Source organism: Mastomys coucha, unplaced genomic scaffold, assembly GCF_008632895.1.
Source record: "Mastomys coucha isolate ucsf_1 unplaced genomic scaffold, UCSF_Mcou_1 pScaffold6, whole genome shotgun sequence".
In the NCBI taxonomy this organism is placed as follows: Eukaryota; Metazoa; Chordata; class Mammalia; order Rodentia; family Muridae; genus Mastomys; species Mastomys coucha.
Window position 1 is genome coordinate 27,083,716 of NW_022196912.1, and position 26,762 is coordinate 27,110,477.

Below are 26,762 nucleotides of genomic sequence, written 5' to 3' on the forward strand. Positions count from 1 at the left end.
AAAATCTTTTTCCTGAAGGTGTTAACAGATAGTTGCCATGTGTATTTTTATAGAGAAAAGCTTTCTTCTCTCATATCTAATATTTCCTTCTTAGCAAATACACTTTAGGGTTAAAAGATGATAAGAGAAATAATAGCTGTGTTTTTATGTAAGTTTGCACATGTTGGAAATGCATTTAGTTCTCGCATTGTAGTCTTAGAAATCCTAAGGAACAGAGGTATACAGATTGGGTATATTCTTGACTAAGCCCCTCAGTTTCCACCTTCTGATTCACTTTGAACTAAGGCCATGGGAAATGTGACCCTCCAGAAATGCTTTTATAACTTCCTGATAACTAACAAGGCTCCAGGTGTACTTTCATTTACATACCCTTAAGAATAGACTTGGGCTTGCAAGGAGCTTCCAAAATGGAACTCGTGGTTCCCTCTCGAGCAGCATTACCTCTTCCTGATAAGAATTTATGACAACACAAGTTATTGCCACCCAGAGGAGCTGTGGGAGCCCTGGTGTCTGAAGTTGTTAGTGGGGGCTTTTTTCACATGGATATGGTTGATTGTTAATATGGTGAAGCCATTCCAGCCCTGTCATCAGGGTGAGCTGATAGGGCGTGACACAGAGCACCAGCCATAAGTCACATTGCCTAAGCCTTGCAGGTATACTAAGACACTTGCCAACAATGCTATACCAAAGATTTAGATTCCATCCAAGGAGCCAAGGGCAAAGGCTAGTTTATGTTGTCATTGGAAAGCCTAGGTCTTTAGGTTTTAAGTTGTAACTTAGTGGTTAGTTTTAATTGTTTCTTTTGCTAATTTTATAGGCCAGAGGGAAGAAACGACAGAAGGGATGGTTTCCTGCCAGCCACGTGAAGCTGCTGGGTCCGAGCAGCGAGAGAAGCATGCCTGCTTTTCATGCTGGTATGAAAGAGCCTTACCTTGTATTTTATCTTAGAAGACTGTGTTAAAGCACAGGATGTCTTAGATTAGCTGGCCCTTTGGAAGGCCTGGGAAACTTGCCTTTCCTTTCCTCTGCTTCAGAGTGGTGTACTACTGGGAACATCTTCCTGTAGAGTTCTGTTACCCCTTGAAATGTGAACCTGCTGCTTCCTCATATTAAAGTGAAGTGCGTCACTCAGATTTCTATCTAGAGTTGCTTAGGTTTGGGAGTGTTTTGTTTTGTGAGACAGACTGGGGAAGAAGATTGGGGGAAAGAGCATGTAAAGAAAAACTTTAGCGTAATTTTAAAATTTTAATAATAACTTAAGTTCCAGGCCAGGGTTGATCCTTGTAAGAAGACTTAATGTATTATTTTGCTGTTCTTTTGATAGTATGTCAAGTGATCGCTATGTATGACTATATAGCGAATAATGAAGATGAGCTCAATTTCTCCAAAGGACAGCTTATTAATGTTATGAACAAGGATGATCCTGACTGGTGGCAAGGAGAAATCAATGGGGTGACTGGTCTCTTTCCTTCAAACTATGTTAAGATGACAACAGACTCAGATCCAAGTCAACAGTGTGAGTAACATCAAATTACTTATCTCTCATCTGATATGAAACCTTTAATAAGCTATATTACTTGTGTTTCTATTCTGCATCAGATCTTAAGCTCATTACTCACAGTAGACTCAAATAATATTTCAGATAAGAAAAACCAAAAGATAAGAGTTTATAAGCTCAAAAGTTATACTGCTTTACCATGAATGTTTTCTGCTAGCTTCAGACATTAGTGCTAGTTTTTATCTTTATAAAAATGTGTGATTTTTTAGGCATGATGGTGTCTAAACTGCAGCTTCCCTTCATCACCAGCACCGCTTTACACTACCCAACATTCTTTATCAGCTAATAAAAAATAGCTGGTACTGTAATTTTCCTGTACTGTAGCGTATCCTTCTAGTGTATACAGGCCATTAGCTTTGGAATCTCATTTATTTTCTCTGTGTTTATATATCATCTAGTTTGGGAAAATTAAATAACACATTTTAAATGTTTGCAAAATTCCCGTTAGGTGATTCCTTAGAGATTATCCCATGCCACAAAACATTAGTGAATCATAGATCAGTTTCACAGTTGCACCTTATACATACAAAAGAGAAAGAGAAAGAGAGAGAGAAAAAAGAAAGGAAACCATTACTCTAGAGAAATCTACCTCAAGTTTAAAAGGCTCCTAGGAAAGTAACCTAACTAGAAGGACAGCTTTTTAAAAAGATGTATTGGTCTTACGTAGCCCAGCGTGGCCTCGCACGGGTTGTAGGCCTAAGAATGACTGAGTTCCTGACCCTCCTAGTTCCAGTTTCTGGTTCTGAATACCTAGATTATAGGCTTGCACTACCATGCTCAAGTCAAATTCTCTATGCGTGTCTCTCTGTCTCCTTCCTCCTCTTCCTCTTCTTTCTCCTCTTCCTCCCCCTTCTTGTCCTCTTCTTCTTCCTCCTCTCCCTCCTCCTCCATCCTTCTCTCCTCTTCCCTCCAGTAGTACTAGCGGTATTGGTGTGGTACTAGAGGTTGATTGACACAGAGCCTCATGCATGGTAGGCAGTTACTCACAACTGAGGCATGCTCCCAATTTCTAGTTCTTAAGCAGAATTTGAAGGTTTTGAGGTACACAAATTATACAGAAAGCATGAATTAGTTAGCCAAGGACACGTGACAAATTAACTTTTGGCAGGCCAGACATGGTACACCCCCTAGAGTCCTAGCATTCAGGGGGATCATAAGCCCAGATTAATCTAAAACTAGCCATTGTAGTTAGTTGCTGCTGTGTTAGTACAACTGTATAGTTTCATGTCCTCATTGAAATAATATTAGGAAATTATAGTATTTGCACAAATAAAAGGAAGGAAGTCTTTCATTTCTTATTGTTCTATACCATTTTAAAGAAATGAAGTTCTCATTTGCTTCAGTTAGACATTTATTCATTTCATAAATATTCTTTAAGTGTCCACCACATACTTACAGGCATTAGAATCTAAATATTCAGAGTCATGCCCTGCTCTAAAGTAGCTTTGGACATCAACTAAAAATAGTGAGTATTTATACAAAGGGAAAGATCCCTAAATCTATGTGGGAAAGAGGTCATGCTTTTGCAGAAGGCTTCTCAGAGTGCATTCACTGGGACCAAGAGGAGGAGTTACAGTGTGCTAGAAAGGTAAATGGAGATGAAAGGAGGTATTAGTTATTTTCTTGATCATTCTGCCTAGTTAGAGATAAGGAAATAGAATAGTCAAGGGGCTGAGTCAAACTTGAGTAGTTCCAAGGTGCTCTTTGTTATACAGTTCTTCTCTAGAGCTCATCCCTTGGTTGGGGCTAAGGTATACTGGGTTTAGTGGTTAGAGTCTATCTAAAAATGATAGTACTTTCCTAAATGAATGACAGAGGTTCATCACCCATCCTAGAATAAAAGAGCTCTCAGATCCTCTGAAAAGTTTGCTTTTCATAAAACAGCTGTTTAAATCACCTAGGAGACAGCAAAGTACCTGTTAATGCTTGCTCAAAACAGCTATTCTGAGCAACTAGACAGCTGTAAGTGCTTCTCAGGAGTGACCAGAGTTCCTGTATCAGTAGCTATGAAACTCACTAAACATAAGCTTCCATAGGCCTCTATCTTCCAAAAGGTATGCTCTAGAAAATGCTTTATGCTTATAGTCAGGAATTCATTTGAGAACATATTTAGCTACTCAGATATTTAGAAGTGAATCATTTACTAATTATAGTCTTTCTTTGAGGCATTAGTGTTGGTTAAATTGTAGATTGCCATTTGTGTTTCTCCAGCCCTTATAAACACTATTTTAATTTTAATATACAATTGGGACTTTTAAGGTTTAGGATTTTAGTGGTTCAAATGTATTCAGTTGATGTTGCATGTGACTATTAGTCACATTTTTCTCACCCACCTAATTTACATTATGTTCATTTTATTCCTCATTTTTCTTTTTTTAGGACCCAATGTTGTCTTCCAGTTGTGAAAGCACCCCAGAGACCCACTATCCAAGTTTGACTCTAGCGTGGAGGCAGGGCAGGTAGCCCTGGTCAAATATCTCCTACACAATTCGTTTACTTCGTTTGAATGTTAGAGCCACTTGTGATTATTTCTATGTGTCTTAATTTACAGTTAAAATTTATTTGTAACAATTTCAAGGATAGTGGGTCTTTGTGTGGCTTTCCCTGCTGTTCTCTCTGGCATCCTTTAGCATTTTTCTTCTTTTTTTAATTTGGCACTTGTAGGTCATTAGCATGCATATTCAGTTTGCCCTTACATGGTGGGAGTACAAACACACAAAGACCCACTATTTGCACAAACTGTTCTCTCTGGTTTGGAATGGTCTGCCATGCTTTTCCAATGCTCTTGCAAATTGTGTATTCATTACAGAATTCAGATGATGTTTGCTTATGCTCTGCTATTATATTTGATCTAATCCTAATCACGAGGGTCCATAATTGGCTCCATCTGTGATTTGCCCTCAAATAAGCACTGTCTGTTACTTTCTAATATGCCACTATGAGTACCAGTAGTTAGGTTTGGTTGAAGGCCAGGAACTGGAAATAGCCTTTTCTATATCTTCTTTGTAATCCGAGCAGGAGCAATAACATGGGGGAACCTTGCCTTGTCTCACAGAAGAGGAAGGCAGTGTGCTCTGAGCAGTGAATGTAGAGAAGTAAATGTTGAGTCCGTCTCAGCTGCCCAAGACGGAGCGCAGGCCTAGGGCGGTTATGGTCTTCGGTTCTCTAGGCTGTAGAGCTCCTAAGCTGCTCTAGGCTCCAGCACACAGTGCTTTATTGATGACATAAACATAGACTGTTTTCAAGAATGGGAAGCATCCATCACTGACTGAGGTGAGAAATCATCCCTATCTTAGAGCACTTATATCGACAATATATTCTAAAGTAGAATTTATGTTATCTCTGTAGTCAGGTGACTACTTACCCTGTATACAAAATAACACTTGTTGGCATTCATAATGCATTTAGTAAAATCTATAAGGAACCTTGAAGAGTTCGTAGCAAACCTGAAGCAGACATGTAGGACCCATAGTACAGGGAGAGCACATGAGAGCTGGCATTCCTCTGCCTGTGAGCCTTCATATAAGATTAGAGTATTGAAATTACTATCTACACTTTCCTGGTTAATATTTGTCTCCCACATTGGCTACTTTGGCATAGAATTTTACTTCGTCCTTTGAGTGTAAAGGACCCTAAACATAGTAGACATTATTATAAATTAATATGTGTGATAGCACTTAGCTGATATGAGTTTTAATATAGTATTAAACCATATTTGAAAAATCAATGAGCAGTTTATGCAATTTAAAATGTTTACAAATTGCTGTGCAATCTACTGTTTGTGAAATGTCAGATAAGTGTATATACAATCAGTCTTATTCCTCACAGAGTTCTTTGAAAGAGCAAAACATGCTTTTATACCTCTCACTTTAATTTAAAGGCATATTTTGTACAATATTTATGTTAATGTGCCTATATATAATGAATGAATTATTACAATTGTGCATTGCCTAAATCATGACTTGAGAAAAAAAAAACCAACAGTTTAGTTACAATTTTACAAAACCCAAATATCTGTACCAGAAAGGTTCACATTATTGAGGTTATTAGGAGATGTATGTGTGCTCCCTGGGGGTGGTGATTTCTGTTAAAGTCCTTAGACCACCTCCATTTTAGCATTTGCCATCATGACAGTATTTTATATAACATTCATAGGAAAGCAATAATTTCAATTTACAGATGGATAATTGCCTGCAGTCACTAAGACAGTGCAAAGACTGATTCCAAATTGACTTTTCCATAGTATATAGATTACCAGATCTTTTTTTTTTTTTTGTCTCACCAACATTCTGCCTTTATATACTTAAATTCCATGTGCGTGGACAGCTGCTTTATATACTGAGGTCAGAAATCCAGCACCACTAGTTAATGGCATTGTTTCATAAAGTACCTTTTTTCTTTATAATTTTTATTTGGGGCTTCTCTAGTATACTTATAAATTATTCCAAAAATATTTTTATAGGCCAAATCCCTTTACTTCGCCATCATGGAAAGTAGATTACTAGCCAAGTGTGGTGGTGCATGCCTTTAATCCCAGTACTCGGGAGGCAGAGACAAGCAGATCTCTGTGAGTTCGAGGCCAGCCTGGTCTACAAATAAGTCCAGGATAGCCAGAGCTCTGTTACACAGAGAAACCCTGTCTCAAAACAACAACAACAAAAGTAGATTATTGGAACTGGCATTCAGGTTAAACTCAGCATCTACAATCAATCTGAAAATATGTTCAACAGGTACCTGTGGAGTAAGCCACACACTGGCCCAACAATCAAATAAATGTCAGCATAGCAAGTCAACTCACCGTTAACTGCATACTAATCTGTATAGGTATTTCCTCATCTATCTGATAGGAGGCTGCAGGAAAGGAACTGAGTGACATGTTAGCATTTAAATTGTTCTTATAAGTGCATGCAGTGTTGCAATCCTTCATCCAGCCATGTATTTGCTCTCTTCCTGATTTAAAATAAGGCAGCTTTCTGTTGCTTAGGAGTTTATTGGAGACATGATTTAAACATTAGAACACAGTGGATCAACTTGAACTTGTAGGAAACACCAGTTTAAGAGCACCCTGTTTGACAGGCATCTCTAAAGCATGTGCTTGAATTCGATGAGTGTCACAGCAGTGAGGAAAGGCCATAGCCAAAGCTGTTATTTTAGAAAATTAAAAACTAAAAGTTAACCTTATTGATTATATACTGTCTCTGATTCTTTGAGTCATTTTGAAATAATGCAATACTTAAAACAGTAACTGTTTCAAAATACAGTATGATACTAGAGTTCAGAAGAAAGCAGTTAGGGCGGGGAGGAAAGGCAGGGAAAGAAATGCCAAGTCCAGGCCAAAGCTTTATTTGCCAAGTTTTCTTAGAATGAAATTTACCAAGTTATGAGTTCTTGTAAATAAGTAAGAGAAGACTGAGAACCTGGGCCTGAATGGCATTCTTAGATGCTGCTGTGATGCTACTGTCATGTAATAAACTATTAAACTGTTGCAAAGTGATGTATTTGCCTTAAATTTTTATTTTGTGTGTCTTGAAAACTATAGTATTAAAGGTATTAAGATTGTGCAAATGCTGGGCACGCTTGGCATGAAATAATCTGTTTTTATTTTTACACAATTGTAATATAACTATGCAAGTGTGTTTATTAAAAGAACACAAACTCCATTACTTGTATTGTGTATTTCTTTTGAAGCATCCTTTTGAGACTTACTTTAGCTGGGCAGTGGTGGTGCATGCCTTTAATCCCAGCACTTGGGAGGCAGAGGCAGGAGGATTTCTGAGTTCAAGGCCAGCCTGGTTTACAGAATGAGTTCCAGGACAGCCAGGCTTATACAGAGAAACCCTGTCTTGAAAAAGAAAAAGAAAAAAAAAACACTTACTTTAATTATTTAGATAATAAGTGTGATTAAATGTTTTTGGGACTTTTCTTTTCTCTTAATGTAATCTCAGGGCACAGACCAGTAGTCAAGATTTATATAATTTGAGATAATTATTCATATCTCAAAAGCAAAAGAGATTTTTATTTTGCTGTTGCTATGCTGTTGCATAAAAAAGATAACTATAATAAAAAAATAATAAGCAATATTTTATTTGCAGTTTTTTTCCACAAATTTTTTAAATATTGAAAGAAACTTAGAAGACATTTCAGTACAAAATAAGAGGCTAATAGAAGAACCTGCAGCAGTCCCTCATATGTGGGACCTCAGAGTTGAACCTTTACATTTGATAATCAAGTCAGTGTATAAAAATACAGATCCAAATGTAACCTAGCATAAACACCATCTTTCCCAGATCCTTTCTCTGCAAAGTAATCCAGTAATCCAGTGTTGAGGGTTTGTCTGCATGAGGCCAAGCTGCCGTGGTACTCAGATGCCTACGTGAGAGTGAGGACATGCTAGCGTGGCATGCCATGGAATGGGGGCAGATGCACATAATTTAAGTCCAAGCACTGTGGTAGATTTGTTTTTCCTGTGCATCAAGGAGAGCAGAGGAGGAGTCCCTAGATTGGTGAGGCAGACAAGACTTGCTGGATGCGGGCAGCAGCTGACAGACCATAAGTAGGAGGAAGCCTAGCTCAGAGCAGATGAAGGAATATTCTACACACACTAAAGTGCTGGGGTGGGCAGGAGGCATGATGAAAAGCATTCAGTACTGTGAAGGTGGAACGGTGAAGTCGCAGGAAAGTAGAGGCTCAGATGTAAGTGGGGGCAACAGTTCTCTAGCTTGGAATGACCTGGAAGCTCTAAAGTGCTAATGAGTCCTAGCTAGCATGGTCTGAAGTTTAGCTTGAGCATGGGGACAGTTTCCAAGTTTCCCAGATGATCCTGGTCTGCATAGAGGTGAAGAAAGTATGACAAAGCTCTGAGGGAAAGCTGGTAGGCCTTAGGCACTGATGCAACAGGAGGGAAGGTAGAGGGTTGGATTCCCAAATTTTATCATGAATGGCAGAGTGGGATAGAGCACCCGTACCATGTATGAAGCCAGAGGTGGGGAAGAAGGTGAGTTTGTTTTTGTTTTGTTTTTTACTACAGAGGACCTGTGCTATCCAGATACAATTGTGGAGCTATTTAGAAAGGTAGAATCCAGATGCACGGCATTAAATACACAGCAGCTGGAAATGGGCACCATTGTGCATACTAGTAGCTTTTGGGTAGTTGAGGCTTCTTAGGGGAAGGGTCATACCTGTGTGATCCTCAGCTGGGGTTGAGAAGTGGAAGGACCCAGGATAACATGCAGCAGGACTTGTAAGAGTGGAGAGTGCTGTAGAGCAACCATTTAGAAAACAAGCAGATCCTGCCTGTGTCAAAAGCAGAACTCCTTAGAGACTCTTCTAAGATCCATGAGCAAAATAACTCATTTCATTGTTACAGATGGGAGAATTAAAATGGGCTGAAGTCCCAATAAGGGATAAGTTGGCTTAGTGAGGCTGGCTTCTGGATTCATGCTATGAACCTCATATGTTTGTGTGCTAAAGCTACTGCCATCTTTATAATCATGAGGTCTGGAAGTACATATTGCTCATACCAGTAAAAGGAGAAGAAACACACAGAGAGGAGGCCAGGATGAAATAATACAGCAGGAGCCTGTGGTGCTAGCATCCAGAAGGAGAAGGCTGCCCATAATCACTGTCTTATTGAGATGTAATTCATTTACCCCTTTAAAATGGACAACTCAGTGGTTTTTTAGTGTATTATAGTCATGCAGCCATTGCTGTAATCAATTATAAAATGTTTTCATCACCTCAAAAGAACTTTAAATTATGATTCTCTTATGAAACCTCTAATCCACTTTATGTCTCCATTTGTTTGCCTGTTCTGGACATTCGTCTTCTGTGTTCTAATATATGTAGGGGTTTGTGATTGGCTTATTTCTCATTGCATCTAAGTTGTAGGATGTATCAGTGCATTATTCCATTTTATGGCCAGGTTGAAATTGTATTGCTTGGCTGTGCCATGTTTTGGGTTCCTTTGGAAAATACCAAAACACATGGTTTCCAGGTGTCGTAGTATGTTGTTGTGTAACAACCACACTGTTCCAAAGTGGCAGCACCGTGCATCCAGCCAGCCAGCAGTGAAGGCATCCCTGTTGCTTCTGTCTGTTGAGCATTTGCTGTTGTGTTGTGGCCTCTGGCCAAGCTAATGCGTATGCTGGTATTTTGTTTTAATACACATATCCCTGAAGATAGATGGTATACAGAATCCTTTTTTTAAGGAGGGAACTTGCTAAGTAGCTCCGGCTGGCCTTGAATTCAGAGATTCACTTGCCTCTGCTTCCCAATTGCCAGGATTAAAGGTGATCATCCTCCAGCAATGTTCATGCCTTCGCTTGCCACCTGCACATCTTTGGTGAAGTATTAAGACCTATGGCTCTTTAAGTCAGATGTTTTTATTTATTGTTGGGTTTGTCATATATGTTTGGTAACAATCCCATGTCAGATGAAGGTTTGTCTATTTTCTCACAGTCTATAACTTGTCTTTTTTTTCCTCTTGACCCTGTCTTTCATAAGACAAAAATTTAAATTTTAGTGAAGTCCAGCTTGTGAATTTCCTTGTGGAATATGCCTTTGTGTCATATTATAAGTTATCACTTAGCCTAAAGCCACGTAGATTTTTTTTCCTCTTATCTTCTGTGAGCTCTATATTTTGTGGCTCACATTTGGAACTTGAGTATGGTGCATTTTCAGTTAAGTTTAATGAGGAATAGGTCTAGCTAGAGCAGCACTTCTCAACCTGTGGGTCATAACCTCTTTGTGGGCCAAATGGCCCTTCCACAGGGGATACATATCAGATATCCTGAATATCAGACATTTACATTAAGATTCATAACAGTAGCAAGGTTACAGTTATGACATAGCAACAAAAATACTTTTATGGTTGGGGTCACCACAGCATGAGGAACTGTATTGAAGGGTTGCAGCATCAGGAAGACTGAGAACCATTGCTCTAGAGTCTTACATGCGTAGAAGTCATACATCCCAGAACTATCTATTAAGATTATTTTCTTTGTTATTGCCTGTGCTCCTGTATCAAAGATCAGTTGGATGTTGTCTGAGTCAATTTCTGTGTTTCCCTGGGTCTCGTTGGTCTCTCTGTCCTCTTGCTCAGACCACACTGTTTTGGTCCTCACAGTCCAGTGCTGGGTCTTTTTCCTTTTTTCACACTGTGGCAGCTATTCTGGATCTTTTGCCTCTCCATGTAAACTTCAGGATTAATTCTGAGTCATTTTTCTTTGTCTTAAACAAGAACAAGAAATTATGAGATGTTGTTACAAGAGAGACTTCAATTCACACTGTTGTCAAAAGGCAACAGTCACTCAGTGTCTCAAAGCAAGTGAAGAAGCAGAATGGCCCTGGGAGGCCACGCCTTGTCTGTCACTGAGGATGAAAGCCGCATTGCACATTTGGCATTAGGAAGCACTAGCTCACTGTACGACACATAGTAGTTCTAGAGAGAATAGCTAACATGTGTGAATATTTTTGTGTAGCACACAGTGAATCAGGCATTTGGGGTTGACAGATGGAAGCTCCGGTCCATCCTGACTCTGGAGTTCATGTTCCTAGACACCCTGTATTAGTCAGGGTTCTTTAGAGTCACAGAAGTTATGATAGTCTCTATGTAGTAAGGAATTTATTGCAGACTTACAGTCTGTAGTCCAACTCCCAACAATCCACTCCCAACAATGGTCGACAGCAGCTATGAATGGAAGTCCGAGGATCCAGCAGTTGCTCAGTCCCACAAGGCAAGCAATTGAAAAAGAGCGAGCTTTCCTTCTTCCATATATAGGTCTCCAGCAAAAGGTGTGCCCCAGGTTAAAGGTGTTACCACACCCTTAACCCCAGGTGACCCCGATTGAACGCGTAGATCTCCCAGTCCCAATCTTCTAGGATTCATAGCCACTATGCCACCACACCTCCAATCCTAGACGATCTTGAACTCATAGATCTCTCTATCTTAATCCTCTGGGATTCGTAGCCACTATACCTCAAGATCTCCATGCCAGGATTCAGGTCGGAACTTGTTATCTCTCAGCCTCCAGATTAGGGCCAGGTGAGCCCTCCAATTCTGGATTGCAGTTCATTTCAGATACAGTCAAGTTGACAGCCAGGAATAGCCACTACACACCCCATCTTCTTTTCCTTAACTAGAACCTGCTTTTCTTGCAAACCAGAAAAGTAGAACCATCACCAGTGAGGTGAGGTGAAGTGATGGAAGTCAGCTTTGGTTGAATCCAGCTTGGCCAAGTTACACTCAGAGCCCTGGAAAAGAAGCTACTGCTGGATCCGAGTGTCGCAGTCCATCAGCCATTGTGAAACTAGAGTCAGGAGATGCTAAATAATAGCTGTGTCCTGATCTCACAGTGTAGGGTGCTCTCCAGTTATGGAATCATGGACAGTAGAATATGAACTGTATGAATATTCGTGGGGGGAGAGGAGATGAGAGGTATGTAGGCAATTCAGTGACACCAAGGAAGAAGAGATTTATGAAGTCCCTCTGCCCCCGGACAATGCTGTTTGAGTGAGTCCTGATGCAAAGTATCTGTAACATTCTAATTGTTGCCAGGTGGAGGGTGTTCAAAGGATTGTGTGCCAGGTAGAGGGTGTGCAAAGGATTGTGTGCCAGGTAGAGGGTGTATAAAGGATTGTGTGCCAGGTAGAGGGTGTATAAAGGATTGTGTGCCAGGTAGAGGATGTGTAAAGGATTGTGTGACAGGTAGAGGGTGTGTAAAGGATTGTGTGACAGGTAGAGGGTGTGCAAAGGATTGTGTGACAGGTAGAGGGTGTGCAAAGGATTGTGTGACAGGTAGAGGGTGTATAAAGGATTGTGTGACAGGTAGAGGGTGTGCAAAGGATTGTGTGCCAGGTACAGGGTATGCAAAGGATTGTGTGCCAGGTACAGGGTGTGCAAAGGATTGTGTGCCAGGTACAGGGTGTGCAAAGGACCAATTATGTCACTAAGACACAAAAAGTTAAAGGAAAGAAAAGGTCGTGTTGATTTTGTTTGCAGTACTAGGGATGTTTGACATTCTGGATATTTATTCTAATTCATTCTTCCTCCAGAAATCAACTCAGAGTCAAACCAAATCAGGTGTATAGTCCACATCCGGCATCCCAGCACGTGTGGCATAGGCCCCACTCCATGTTGCTTTCCTTCCAGTGTAAGAGACCTGGTAACTCTGAAGTTCTGCTCACCAGCACAGATACGGGACTCCATCCTCTATGCAAGAGGCTTCAGAGTCGCCTTGGTCAGAGAAGGTCACGTAGGGTTAAGAGTCAGAACTTCTGGATTAGGAGCAAGGAAGGAACTGCCCCTCTTGTTCCATCCCTTGCGTACAGTCCAAATTCTGACGACCAAGTCAGTTAAGTCTGTGATTAAATAGGAGAAGTAGGAAGCACATGGATCCTAGCCTAAAGTAACTGCCAAGGACAGAGTGTGCACTTCAGTCGGTGTCCTGAAACGTGGGGAGGTGTGCAAGTATGAAGGACTTCAGCTCAGATTCCCTCGCACCACAGAAACTGGGAATCCAGGCACTTAGGGCAGACACAGGGATTCCCCCCAGAGCCATCTGGCTAACTAGTCTAAAATCTGCAGGCCCCCACTTCAGTAAATTGAGTGGAGAGTAATCAGGGATGATATCCGGCATCAGCCTCTGGCCTCCACACATTCTCACACATGCACACATACACGTGTACACATACATGTGAACATATATTCGCATACCACACATATATGCACACAAAGAGAGTTCTCTGTTGATCTTTATGATCTATGCACACAAAGATCTCCTATGATCTTTCACAGCAGATTAGGAAATAAAAATAGGGCTGGTGAGATGGCTCAGCGGGTAAGAGCACTGACTGCTCTTCCGAAGGTCCTGAGTTCGGATCCCAGCAACCACATGGTGGTTCACAACCACCCATAATGAGATCTGACACCCTCTTCTGGTGTGTCTAAAGACAGCTACAGTGTATTTACATATAACAAATAAATAAATAATAATAATAAAAAACAGGAAATAAAAATAAATCCAATAAAAGTATCAACAGGGTTGCTTTGGGGACATTCTAGAATACTACTATTATGTGGTAACTTTCTAGTGTTCTAAAATATTTCAATACAATTGCATTTAAATAAGCAACCTAAGACTTGATGTTCAATTTGGTAGACATCAGAAAGATACCGGAGCCCAAGTTGATGAATCATATGGCACATGATTTATCATGCACTTCTCCAGCACTTGGGAGGTAAGGCAGAATGATCAGAGTTCAAGGTCAGCCTAAACAGCAGATCTAACCTATGTCTAAAAAAAAAGAAGAGGAAGAGAACTTTTAAATCTCTTTGAAAAGGTTTGGGGTATACAGCTCAGCAGCAGAGCAGTTGCCTAGCATGCATGAAGGTGCAGGTTCGATCTCCAGCAACACAAGCAAATCAATAAAATGTTGTTAAAGAATTACTTAAATTTTCAGACATAGATATTTCCTTATCACTTTATGATAGAAGCATACTACTTGATATGTCATTTGTCCTTAATAAAATATTTACCAAGTAGGTTTAAAAATATATTGTCTTATAAAATAGCAGTTTCCTAGAGCCCTTATAAGACTTGGTTATGTATTAAGGCAGCCTGCAGAGAGTCGCACAGTTTAGTCTGCTGGATTTACTTTTAGGAGCTGTGTCTTCACAGAGCTTCCACACAGTGCAACCAACAGCCAGTATGCAATACTCAGGGTGTCTAGCAGGGCAAAGCACAGAGAACCCCATTGTTCTGTGACCTTGCTCTCCTGGGAATGGGCAAGGCCTTTCTGGTACTTACGGCCTAATCTGAGCACACAGGCAGTACAGACTGCCCTTTGTCCTCTGACTTTTGGGACCTTCCCAGATCTTTCTATCTCCCTCCAGAGCAGCTCTCTTTGATTCTTGTTTGCCCAGGGATTTAGAACAGTGGCTCACAGCCATTGAAGTGCGACAGTTTTCATTAACTATGATCCATAATTTGTTTCCACAGCTAGGAGCTTGTAGATCAGCTCACTCCAACTATCAAGTCTGGGAAATTTGATCTGTCATTTCTTCTCTATCCATTCTTCCTGTTCATCCATACCTAGAAGGAATTTTTTTATCACGTTTTTGTGATCAGTATTGTTGGTCAGGGTACATCCCATATTTTATCAATCCTTGAAGAAAGCCTACTAGAGTGTGCGAGACACTATGGATATAGCAGATTATAAAACTTACAGAAATACAGCCCTTTGCCAGGAGAGGGTGGAAAATGAACAAATGAGATTAACCATGTATGCTGCATTTCAGAATAGTAAAGCAGTGGGGAATGCTGGGTGGGGTGTTAATGGATGCTCAAAAATGTCTCCAAATTGGTAATGTGGGAAGCAAAGCCTTGAAGGGCACGGAGGATATCTGGGGAAAGGACCATTCTACGAGGAGGGGACCACGTACCTTTGGACCTGCCATAGGAGTGTGTCTGTGATGCTCAGAGAACAGGGTGGCAGCCAGTGTCCTAGAACAGAGGGAACAAGAGGGGGAAATGAGAACAGGGTGGTCAAGGAGATGGAGCAGTAGCTGGGATTCTTTGGGGCTGTTGTATAACTCTGGCTTTTGTATACAGCAAAAAAACCCCTTTAAAGGGTTTTATTCAAAGGAGAGACATGATCTGATGTGTTTTAACAGGATCGCTCTGCTCTATAAAGAGAGGGAAGGGAACAGAAAGAAGCAAGAGGGTCCACTAGGAACCTTCTCAGTGATCCAAGCAGAGGCTGGGTGGCAGTGGCTTGAATCCTGATGGTCGTGATGCTGTGGTGCAAACTAGTCAGATTCTGGGTGTGCTCTGACGTTAGAGCCAGTGAGTGGATTGAATGCGGAGGGTAAGATCCAGATATCTTAGCACGAGCTGGGGAGGAATGGAGGAATGGTACTGGCAATGAGTTAGGAAGTTAGGCTTTTAGTGTTCTGTTGATGAGGGAGATCCTGCATGGGCAAGAAAATGTACTTTCACACACACAGTATAAATGTGGGAGTGGCACTAATACAGAAGTAGAAGCTCACAGCTATCCATTAAACTGAGTACAGAGTCCCCAGTGAAGGAGCTAGAGAAAGGACCCAAGGAGCTGAAGGGTTTGCAGCCCCATAGGAGGACCAACAATATGAACTAACTAGTACCCTCAGAGCTCCCAGGGACTCAACCACCAACCAAGGAGCACACATGGTGAGACTAATGGCTCCAGCAGCATATGTAGCAGAGGACGGTCTAGTCGGTCACCAATGGGAGGAGAGGCCCTTGGTCCTGTGAAGGTTCTATGCCCCAGTGTAGGGGAATGCCAGGGCCAGGAAGCAGGAGAGAGTGAGTTAGTGAGTGGGGGTTGGGGGGGAACAGGGTTTTTTTTTTTTTTTTTTTTTTTTGGAGGGGAAACCGGGAAAGGAGATATCATATGACATGTAAATAAAGAAAATATCTAATAAAAAATAAATAAATAAATGTGGGAGTAGGCCAATACATCCTTAACCAGATCACTTGAGTCCACAGAGAGGAGACCCAAGGCCTGAAACAGAGGACACTCACCATGAGGAATCTGGATGGCTGAAGGGAGTGAGGAAGAGAGCCCTGGAAAGGCTGGGCAAGGATTTAGGACGGCTTGAGGAGAGGTGCTGACCCAGAGGAAAGAGGGGAGAGGGTGTAGCTTGGGGTGGGACTCTTGCCTTGGGTGGACCTCGGGGGGGTGGATCTCTAGAGAGTGATGAGTCAGTCAAATGAGTTCCTGCTGCTCACAGAATAACCCATCACTTTACATCCTGATTCTGCTCTCGCTCTACCTCCTCCCCTTTTCCTCTGAAAGAGTGGAGACACCCCCCCCAGGGTATACCCCCATCTTGGCACATCAAGACTGTGCAGGGCTAGACAGTTCTTCTCCCACTGAGGCCAGACAAGACAGCTGAGCTAGGGGAACAGATTCCACAGACAGGCAACAGCTTTAGGGATAGCTCCTGCTCTAGTTGTTCCAGATCCACATGAAGACCAAGCCTCACATCTGCTGCATATGTGTTGGGGGACCTAGGGCCAGCCTGTGCATGCTCTTTGGCTGGTGGTTCAGTCTCTGAGGGCCCCAAGGGTTAGTTGACTCTGTTGGTCTTTCTGTGGAGTTCCTATTCCCTTTGGGGGCACACAAACCTTCTTCCTTAAAAGTCTCCAAGCTCCATCCACTGTTTGACTGTGGGTCTCTGAGGCAGCTGATGGGTGGAGCCTCTCAGAGGACAGCTGTGCTAGGCTCCTGTCTGCACGCATAACAGTATCATTAGTAGTGTCAGGGATTCGTGCTTGCCCATGGGCTGGTTATTGCTTGGTCATTCCCTCAGTCTCTGCTCCATCCTCCATTCCCCCTCATCCCTTCATTGTTTTAGGATAAATTTTGGGTCAAAAGTTTTATGGTTGGATTAGTGTCCCTATCGCTCCACTGGGGGTTCCTGCCTGGCCTCTTCAGGTTCCATATCCCCACTGCTATGAATCTCTCTCCCCCCATCCCCTCTCTCTCAAGATTTATGTATTTACTATGTATACAGTGTTCTGCCTACATGTATTCCTGCACAGCAGAAGAGGGCACCAGATCTTATTATACATGATTATGATGATTCCCATGTGGCTGCTGGGAATTGAACTCAGGACCTCTAGAACAGCCAGTGCTCTTAACCTCCAGCCCAGGAAGCTGCCTTTCTTTAAGCAAGAAACATTTGGGACCAGTGAGGTGGCTCTGCATGTAAAGGCACAGCGTAATCCTGACATGAGCCCAAAGGAAGGAAAAAAACCAAATCCATAATGTTGTCCTCAGTCCTCCATGCACCATGGCACATATGTCCATACACAAACATCATGCATGTGCATAAACACAATTACAGTTAAAAAATGTCTGAAGGGCTGGTGTGGTGGTTTGTATGTATTTGGCCCAGGAAGTGGCACTATTAGGAATTGTAGCCTTGTTGGAGTAGGTGTGGCCTTGTTGGAGGAAGTTGTTGCTATGGTTGTGGGCTTTAAGATCCTCATCCTCGCTGCTTGGAAGACAGTCTTCTTCTAGCAGCCTTCAGATGAAGATGTAGACCTCTCAGCTCCTCCTGCACCATGCCATGCATGCTGCCATGTTCCTGCCTTGATGATAATGAACTGAACCTCTGAACCTGTAAGCCAGCCCCAATTAAATGTTGTCCTTATAAGGCAGGTGCCTTGGTCCTGGTGTCTGTTCATAGCAGTAAAACTGTAACTAAGACAACTGGTGAGATGGCTCGGTGATAATGCACTTGCCACACAAGCTGGACAAGCTGAGTTGGATCCCTGGAGCCACATAAAGGCGGAAGGGAGGGAACAACCTCCCCAGAGTTGTCCTCTGCCCACAGACATGCCATGGTGTCCTCTGCCCACAGACTTGCCATGGTGTACACACACTACACAGAAAGTTGATAAATCGAAGGTTTTCACTTATTTTCATTGTGTGGATGTGGAGGAGTACGTTCCTGTAAAGTGCAGGTGCCTGTGGAGACCAGAGGAGAGCATTAGGTCCCCTGAGGTTACAGGCAGCTGTGAGCAGCCTGCAGTGGGTGCTGGGAACCCAGCACAGGTCCTTTGCAAGTGCCCTTGGTCCCTGAGCCGTCTCTAGCCTCTTAACTAATTTTAAAAAGAAACACTTGAAAGTAGTGTTAAATTTATACATTTCTGCTATGTTTGGTAAACATTTTCCCATAGATATCGGTATTTGTTGTTTTCTAATGTGTGCTCATCTGTCAAGCTTATTAACTGTTTAAACTACTCATCTTGATAATTTTCATTGAAAAGTATCAGCTTCACTATAGATTATAGTTTCTTTTTCTTTTTTTTTAAGGAGGCATATTTATTTTCAGAAACATTCCAACTTTTTATGTTATACATTGAGGCTTGTCTGTTGGTTTCAGATAAGCTCAGTATCGTTGTCTCGCCCCTGTGCTTGCTGCAGCATCTCATGCAGATCCTTTGGGACTTGTTTTATTTTATTTTGTTGGTTTATTTGGTGTATTCTAGTTTTTCAGGATATAGTTTTACAGTTTCACTCTAGCCTAAAATTCACTATGTAGCCCAGGCTGGCCTCTAGTTCATCTCAGTGTCCCTGCCCTAGGCTTCTGAAAGCTAGATTACAGCCATGAGCTGCCACACCCAGCCTGGTGATTATTCTTTAGATATTAATGATGCTGTCCGTAACATACAGCGATAACAGTTAACACTAAGTTAACGCACAGCCACACACACACACAATTGCACACACACACACACACACACACACACACATCTATAGGTAGCACACATATTGAGAGAAGATATCTCAAAAAATAAGGTGGAGAACAGTAGAAAAAGATACCTGACTTTGACCTCTGGCTCCACACTGAGGTACATGTGTCCCCACATGTATACACACATTAACACACACACATACTCAGAAATGCATGTTTGAAAAAAGTAAAGGCAGATAGATGTTGTCATGGGAACCACATTAATGGATAAAATATCAAAATAAACACATCTAAGTTATCACCAGATAGGAACCAATTTTTATGCTAAATCCTCAGTTTCATAATTCTTAAAATCCAAGTTTTGATGATGTTTAATCCCAATGTTCCCATTATTTTCCCAGCAGCAACAGAGAGTCCCTCTTTTTGGTAAAAGGAATTATACCCTGTCACCTTCAGTCCCCTGCCAGACCCGGCAGAAGGGAGCATAGGAAGAGCAGCCTACAGGCTCTGTACAACCCAGATTGAAGCCAGGAAGGTGCCTCTGTAAAACCCTGCTGGTAAAATTGCCCCCTCCCCTCCCCATCTCTCTCTGCACTGCTCTCTTAAGTAGCTTCCCTTTCCTTTCTCTTCTCAAGAAGAGATGTGTGTTCGGTCACATCTTTCTCTGATTCATCACTTTGTCTGTCACTCAATTAGACATCACTTTCAAACATGAGTGCTTTCTTCTACAAAGTGACTTTACCTTCATTGTTTGAGTTTAAAGATGTGTGCTAAGGATGTATCTGTATTCCAGCCAGAAGATTAACATGTGTCCTACAGCTGAGCCATAACACAACTAGAAACAGCCTTTTTCAGTAGATAACACAACCACAGAGTTCACAGTGTGATCAAATAGCCTGTAACAAGAGCTAGTTTGTATGACATATTAAAATACAGACTCAGGGACCAACAGTGTAGCTCCATGGCAGAACACATGCTGCCGCCACCCACAACTGCCACCATTACAGACACAAACCAGTAACAAAGAGCCATAGAAAAGCAAGTCTGGTATCAGTGGGACCAAGGATGGGAAATGATTTTTTCCCCACAGTGGTATCCCTCAAGCATCACCATGCAGGATTCTCTATGTGACAAGCAGACTGTGAATGAGGAAGGCAGGCAGAATTCAGCAGAGCTGAGGGAAGAGCGTGTGCCCTGTAGGAAGCCCTGAGTGGAGTGCCAGGGATCGGGGTACAGGCTGGGGTGGTGGGCAAGGCAGTCAGTGAAGAGGCTGGGAAGCAGCTGGAGCTGCACGTGGAGACCCTGGCGTCGTGCTGCTGACTGACATCTTCATTCTGCAATCAGTGGAAGCCATTTAACATTTTCTGAGGAAAGGAACATAAGTGATACAGGGGCTAGCTAGAACTGTTAAACAGAAATATATATATATATATGTGTGTGTGTGTATGTGTGTGTATATGTGTATATATATATGTATATATATATACATATATATATAATTCCAAGTGTTTAATCCAGTATATTATTCCAATATACAACAAGTTTGGTTTCTCAGTTGGCTGGATGGGATGTTTGTCTAAGTTGTTTTAAGACTCTTACTATGTAACCCAGGCTGTCCTCTAAGTCCAAATCCTCCTGCCTCAGTCTTCCGAGTGTTGGAATCACAGTTTGAATTCCACCGGCATCTGGCCAGGACTGATGGAATAGTTTACATTTCATATTTAAATATATCTTCAAAACCCAGTGTGTGGTTTACATCTGCGGCACATCTGTATTGGACAGGTTACATTGGAAGGGTTCAGTCACATGCCTCTTCAATGAATATAGGGACAGTCAGGTTGAAGATGACAAAGTGTGAATATCCACTCCCTGAGAACCCAAACCCTCAGTTCATCCAAAGATCTCTCTCTTTCCCTCTCTTGTTGGGAACATTTTGGTAACTCTGAATCCTTCGAATTGACATATCTGCAGAGCAGGGCTTCTCAGAGTCAAACAGGCTAATGTGCACTGTGCCCATGAAGAGCAAGAATAAAGCTACCCCTGCAATGTGGCCGGATTCCTGTGACCTTACAGGACAGGAATGCTGTATCCTATTTTGGCATTTGTTGGTTTGGAAGAAACAGAGAGCTTGGCAGCAGGCAGAGGGAGACACTCAGAAGGAGGCACCAGGAAGAGGAACAGGAACATCACAAAGGCTGAGAAGAGACAACATCAAGACTCTGAAGGGGCGGCACTTCCGAGGTATCAGTGCAGGGGCAGCAGAGGAGGCTATGAGCCAGAAGAGGGCTCTGAACCCAGCAGTGCTGGGCTCCTCACCCTCCTGAATGTGCTGTCAGCAGAGTGCTGTGGAGTCACAAGTGCAGACCTCCTGTGACTTCTGCAATAGCACAAAAAAGAGGGATAATGGAGCGGGAACTGGGTTGGGGGATGCATGCTGTTGTGCTTCTCTAGACTAATGAAGGACAGCTAACTCTGCTTATGGCCTAAAATGATGCTGTGGAACTGAATATGGGGGGCTGAAGGGAGCACCATGGAAGAGAAGACCAGTTAACGGTGCTGGCTCTGGAAAGAAACAGGAAGGAGTCTAGCTGGGCAGTGGGGGCACATGCCTTTAATCTCAGAACTTGGGAGGCAGAGACAGACGGATTTCTGAGTTCGAGGCCAGCCTGGTCTACAGAGTGACAGCCAGGGCAACACAGAGAAACCCTGTCTCAAAAAAAGAAATAAAGAGGGGGTGGGGAGAAAGAAAGAAAGAAAGAAAGAAAGAAAGAAAGAAAGAGAGAGAGAGAGAGAGGGGGGGGAGGGAGGGAGGGAGGGAGGGAGGAAGGAAGGAAGGAAGGAAGGAAGGAAGGAAGGAAGGAAGGAAGAAGCAAACAAACAAACGAAGGAAGGAAGAAAGGAAGGAAGGAAGAAAAGAGAAAAGAGGAGTGTAGTACCCTGACCAGAAAGGAAATGAAGGTAAAGGGCAGAAGGACTAAAGGACACTGCCTTATTTCCCCCTGCCATCATAGTAAAAACTCCTGAAGTGAAGGGTTGGAACCTGAACCAAAGATAGAAATCTAAGGGCCATTGGAATGAAATGCAAAGGGTCAGTGTGGCATGGTGCCAAGTTGACCCCATACTCATCCTGACAAAGCAGATGTTATGTGCATCCTAGCTGAACATGGAAACTACTTGAGGCTCTAAGCGGTCCTTCCAGATAGGCCAGTGGGTGCATTGTAAGGGAATTCATTGAGAGTGTAACATGAGCACAGTGGTATAGTGGTGAATTACTTACTTTTCTCTGGCTCCTGAAGGGTCTCACACACACACTGCACCTACCCAAGAGCTCTCTGTATTCTCTAATGAAAGACATACACATATACATACATACCTACATACACACACACACACACACACACACACACACACACACACACACATGCACACGCAGCTAATTTTATATTTTTATAGACTAGTTCAATGGCTGGACACGTCTAAACCTCCCTGCAGTTTACACACTTTCTCCTGTATTCTTTTTTTTTTTTTTTTAAGATTTATTTATTTATTCTATGTATATGAGCACACCATTGCTCTCTTCAGACACCCCAGAAGAGGGCATCAGACCCCATTACAGATGGTTGCGAGAATTGAACTCAGGATCTCTGGGAGAGCAAACAGTGCTCTCAACCACTGAGCTATCTCTCCAGCCCCCCTCCTGTATTCTTGAATTAATATCTGCTAATCCATATTTCATCTCTACTACCCCTGACCCAATCGGGGAATGGCCCCTGGGGCCACTTTCCTGGAACCTTACAGGTTGTTGCAGGTCTGTTCTCCTTGCTCTCCTATCATGGACTCCTTCCTCTCTCTCCTCTCACCCCCGTCCCTTGCCCCCATCTCCCTGCCAGCCATTGGCTGTACAGCAGCAATTCTTTATTACCAATCAAAGCCAGCTGGGGGCAGGGACCCTCAGGTCTGGAAGCTCAGCTTTTAGGAGCCGAGATAAGACAAAGCATTAGAACCAATTTTTCAACACAGTAGTACACAACGCCATGCTATACAAAATGTGTTCAGGTTCAGGATGTGGCTCAGTGGTAGAGCACTTTTCTAGTGTGTACATTCTGCACCACACCTAGCACCACAAACTCATGCAGACTCATCTTAATGATTATACATTCACTTTAATGACATAAAAACAACCATGAGTACATTTAACTCTGAACATGAATAAATATAAAGAAAAACACTAAGGGCTGGTGAAGTGGCTCAGCTGGTCAAAGGTGCCTGCCACCAAAGCGGAAGGAGGAACAGACCTCTTGAAAGTTGTCCTCTGGCCTTCACTCTCGTGCCACGGCACATGCATAAACACACACACAAAAAAAATAAACTTACAATGTGATTTAAAATTGCTTAAAGCTGTAGGTGGTAGCTCATGCCTTTAATCCCAGCACGCTGGAGGCAGAGGCAGAAGGATCTCTGTGAGTTCAAGGCCAGCCTGATCTAGAGAGCAAATTCCAGGACTTCCAGATATACACAGAGAAGCCCTGTGACAAAAACAAAACAAAGAAGGAAAGAAAGATTTTCAAAGAAAAGTACTAAGCAATATTAGAGACGGATGGCAGATATTTCAAAAATCCCAAACAAGGGACATCAACAACTGAGTTATAAAACACGGGGTGAGGAGCTGGAGATGTTGGCTCAGTGGTTAAGAACACAGACTGCTTTTCTAGAACACTCACAACCCACTGTAATCTGGGGATCTGCTGCCCTCTTCTGGGTTTGTAAGTTCCAGACACTCACCTGGTGCACAGACACTTGCAGACAAAACACACGAACACAGAAAATTAGATTTTCTTTTTTTAAAGTAAGAGGTGCTGTACCTCAGCAAGGGTTCTGATTACTTCCTGGGTCACCTGGCCATGACAGGTGTGTCTCACGGTGCTCTGAACAGCTCTGTTCACTAGCTGTCTGCCACGTGTCTGTTGAGTAGTGCTGGGAGCTCTGGCTGGCTAGTACCCCATGACACCTGCTAAATTCAGTAATTTTTTTTTTTAGTAGACCTTCATCCATGCCTGCAGAATTAGAAAAACTCTCCTCATTAAACTGCATGTTAGCCCAAATTTATACAAAAACAGACACACACACAGAGAGAGAGAGAGAGAGAGAGAGAGAGAGAGAGAGAGAGAGAGAAGGGGAGAGAGAGGGAGAGAGAGGGAGAGAGAGAGAAGAGAGAGGGAGAGAGAGAGAGAGAGAAAGAGAGAGAGAGAGAGTTGTTTTTGTTAAGACAGGACTGTGTAGCCCTGGCTATTCTGAAACTCACTATGGAGACCAGGCTGGCCTCAAACTCAGAGATCCAACTGCCTTTGCCTCCTAAATGCTGGAATTAAAAACATACGCCACCATACTCAGCCTAGAAATACATGTTTTGTTTTGTTTTGTTTTTTAATTAATAAGAGGATGGGAACACTGTAGAGTGCTAGCCTAGATTACACAAGGTCTTGAGTTCAGGCTCTGGTCCTGAAGTATCTGCCTCCTGCTCACCAGTCCCTGGTTTGCTCCCTGAAGCAGGAGAAAGGAGTCTAATCCCTGTTCTCCCTGTGGGGAGCGCTCTCTTCCCACCTCTGGACCATCCACACTTCATTGTCTTCTAGCTTAGCTTTAAAAAAAAAACAAACAAACAACAAAAATGTGTGTGTGTGTGTGTGTGTGTGTGTGTGTGTGTGTGTAGGTCAGAGGACAACTTGTGGGAGTCAGTTTTCTCTTTCTATCATGGAAGTTCAAGAGCTCAAACTCTGGAGCCCAGAGCTCACCGAGCTTGTCAGCAAGCACCCTTACCTGCCTAGCTATCTCACTGACCTATGATTCCTATGATTTTTTAAAAAAATTTTATTTATTTATTATTAGCTTACAAATAATTATTTTTCATTGTGGCTGGAAATACTCTGCCTGCTGCCTCACGTGGCAGCTCCCTGGATACCATCTAGAAGGGAACTTCTCAGACCCATTCAGTTTAGTAGCATTTATTTGATTTGGTTTTTTTGTTTGTTTTTGTTTTTGTTTTGTTTTTTGAGACAGGGTTTCTCTGTGTAGCTCTGGCTGTCCTGGAACTCACTCTGTAGACCAGGATGGCCTCGAACTCAGAAATCTGCCTGCCTCTGCCTCTCAAGTGCTGGGATTAAAGGCGTTCAATCCAATGGATGGCTGTGAGCCTCTACTTCTGTATTAGTCAGGTATTGTCAGAGTCTCTCAGGAGTCAGCTATATCAGGTTCCTGTCAGCCAGCACTTGCTGGCATCCACAATAGTGTCTGGATTTGATGACTGAATATGGGAAGGATTCCCAGGTGGAGCAGTCTTTGGATTGTCCTTCCCTCAGTCTCTGCTCCATAGTTTATCTCTGCAACTCCTTCCATGGGTAAAGACAGTGTATTCTTACAGCAGACCTGAGTTTAAATCCCAGCATTGACATTAGATAGCTCACAACTACCTGTGTAACTCAAGTTCCAGGAGACCTTATTACACCTCTCTGGTCTCATTGGGTACATACATGCACATAAATAATTAAAATCATAATAATCACAAGTTAATTGACCACAGGGCCTCCTGCAAACAGCCAGAACGAAATTAGTGTGATTAGGATCTACATTAGTTTAAACTGTTAGCTGCCTGCATCCAATCACACAGCCTCCTGCAAATCTGGGTTTGCAGCACCCGCCTGCTTCTGCTTTTTGCTCGAGGAGGGGCTTCGCAGGGTAGTTCCCAGGATTGCCATTCCCAGGATGGCAAACCCTCGACTGTGATGTCAGACTGACGTGCCTGTAAAGGAATAATAGAGAAGACAGTGCCTTTCATCCTGCTGTGAGCTGCTTGTGCCTCCTCTGAGTGGCCATGTCTGGATTCTGTGGTGTGTCAATCCCGAAGGCTTTCTTTCAGTGGGCTTGTTGGGGATTGCCGGGTCCTGGGAATTTTAGATTTTCCTATCCTTAGAACTTTCCTTGGAAAATTCTAAAGGCGTGTTCTCAGACCTTTTTATTGTTGTCGTTTTCTTAACAGTAATTCAAAGTGAGCTTTGATCCTTTCTATCACATAACTAAATAAATCTATAGCCAAAGCCTTTCACTGTTCTTACCCACACTGTGTGCATGGTAGACCTTATTTCTTGTGTAAAGGTCAGGCCTAAATTGATAATGACCCAGTGATGGCTCATGATCTATAGTTTAGAAAATATTCGTCTCAAATACTGATTTAATTAATCATTTCAGTATTTTCAAAAGTTGTGCGGTGCTGAAACTCTGCAAGGCTGTTTCTAGAATCCTTAATCCTCACCTTGTTGCTCAGGAAACAGGGCCATGCTGCACCTTCAGAGATGTGCTAAATTAGGAGCGCTGAGCCTAGAGCTCTCTGACACTCTTTTGGAAATGTCCTTTCTGAGCAGTATTTGTCGAGCCAGCATACCTGCTGAGAAACGTCCACTTTCTATGAGGTGACTGAAGTGTCCTTTTAAGTTCTGCAACTATCTCCCTGCAGGGTGTGCTGATCTCCAAGCCCTGGACACAATGCAGCCCATGGAGCGGAAGCGACAAGGCTACATTCACGAGCTGATTCAGACAGAGGAGCGGTACATGGACGATCTGCAGCTGGTCCTTGAGGTGAGGGCTGCTGCTGACTGTCTCCTATTGGAGGTGGAGGGTGGCCATCTCTGCCCCTCTCACTTGGAAGCAATGGGAGCCATCTTTTTTTGTTTTGCAGTGCTGGGTATGAAGCCCAGGGCCTCTCACAAGCCACACACACGTTTTACCATTGAACTGTATCCTCTGTCCGGGCACTACTTCCATGTAACTGACAGAAACAAGAGCTTCTCTGGCCTAAAGCTGCCTCTGCTTACTGGTAAGGCAGAAAACTAAAGGTTCCTGGTGAAGGCATGGACTTCCCCAGCTGAGCCCACTCAGTGTAGAGAAGGAAGAGAGGACCTAGGAGTG

At 42.7% G+C, this 26,762-nt stretch overlaps 1 protein-coding gene and 1 long non-coding RNA gene across 8 annotated transcripts in view; one reads left to right on the forward strand and one right to left on the reverse strand.

Moving 5' to 3' along the window:
* The window catches only part of LOC116080296, a 93,592-nt gene extending 78,521 nt beyond the window's left edge, over window positions 1–15,071 (reverse strand). Inside the window, exon 1 of the long non-coding RNA XR_004114382.1 lies at window positions 15,000–15,071. This is a non-coding gene — a long non-coding RNA (uncharacterized LOC116080296). The remainder of the gene's footprint in view (window positions 1–14,999) is intronic.
* The window catches only part of Itsn2 (intersectin 2), a 122,567-nt gene that overhangs the window by 80,734 nt on the left and 15,071 nt on the right, over window positions 1–26,762 (forward strand). For 6 of the 7 annotated variants that reach the window (XM_031356653.1, XM_031356651.1, XM_031356650.1 and 3 more), the window contains 3 exons: window positions 818–914; window positions 1,325–1,516; window positions 26,311–26,432. In XM_031356653.1, coding sequence (XP_031212513.1) covers window positions 818–914; window positions 1,325–1,516; window positions 26,311–26,432 — 411 coding nt within the window. Of the gene's footprint in view, window positions 1–817; window positions 915–1,324; window positions 1,517–3,937; window positions 7,219–26,310; window positions 26,433–26,762 lie in introns of those variants that run through there. The other variant, XM_031356655.1, reaches the window with a different exon arrangement.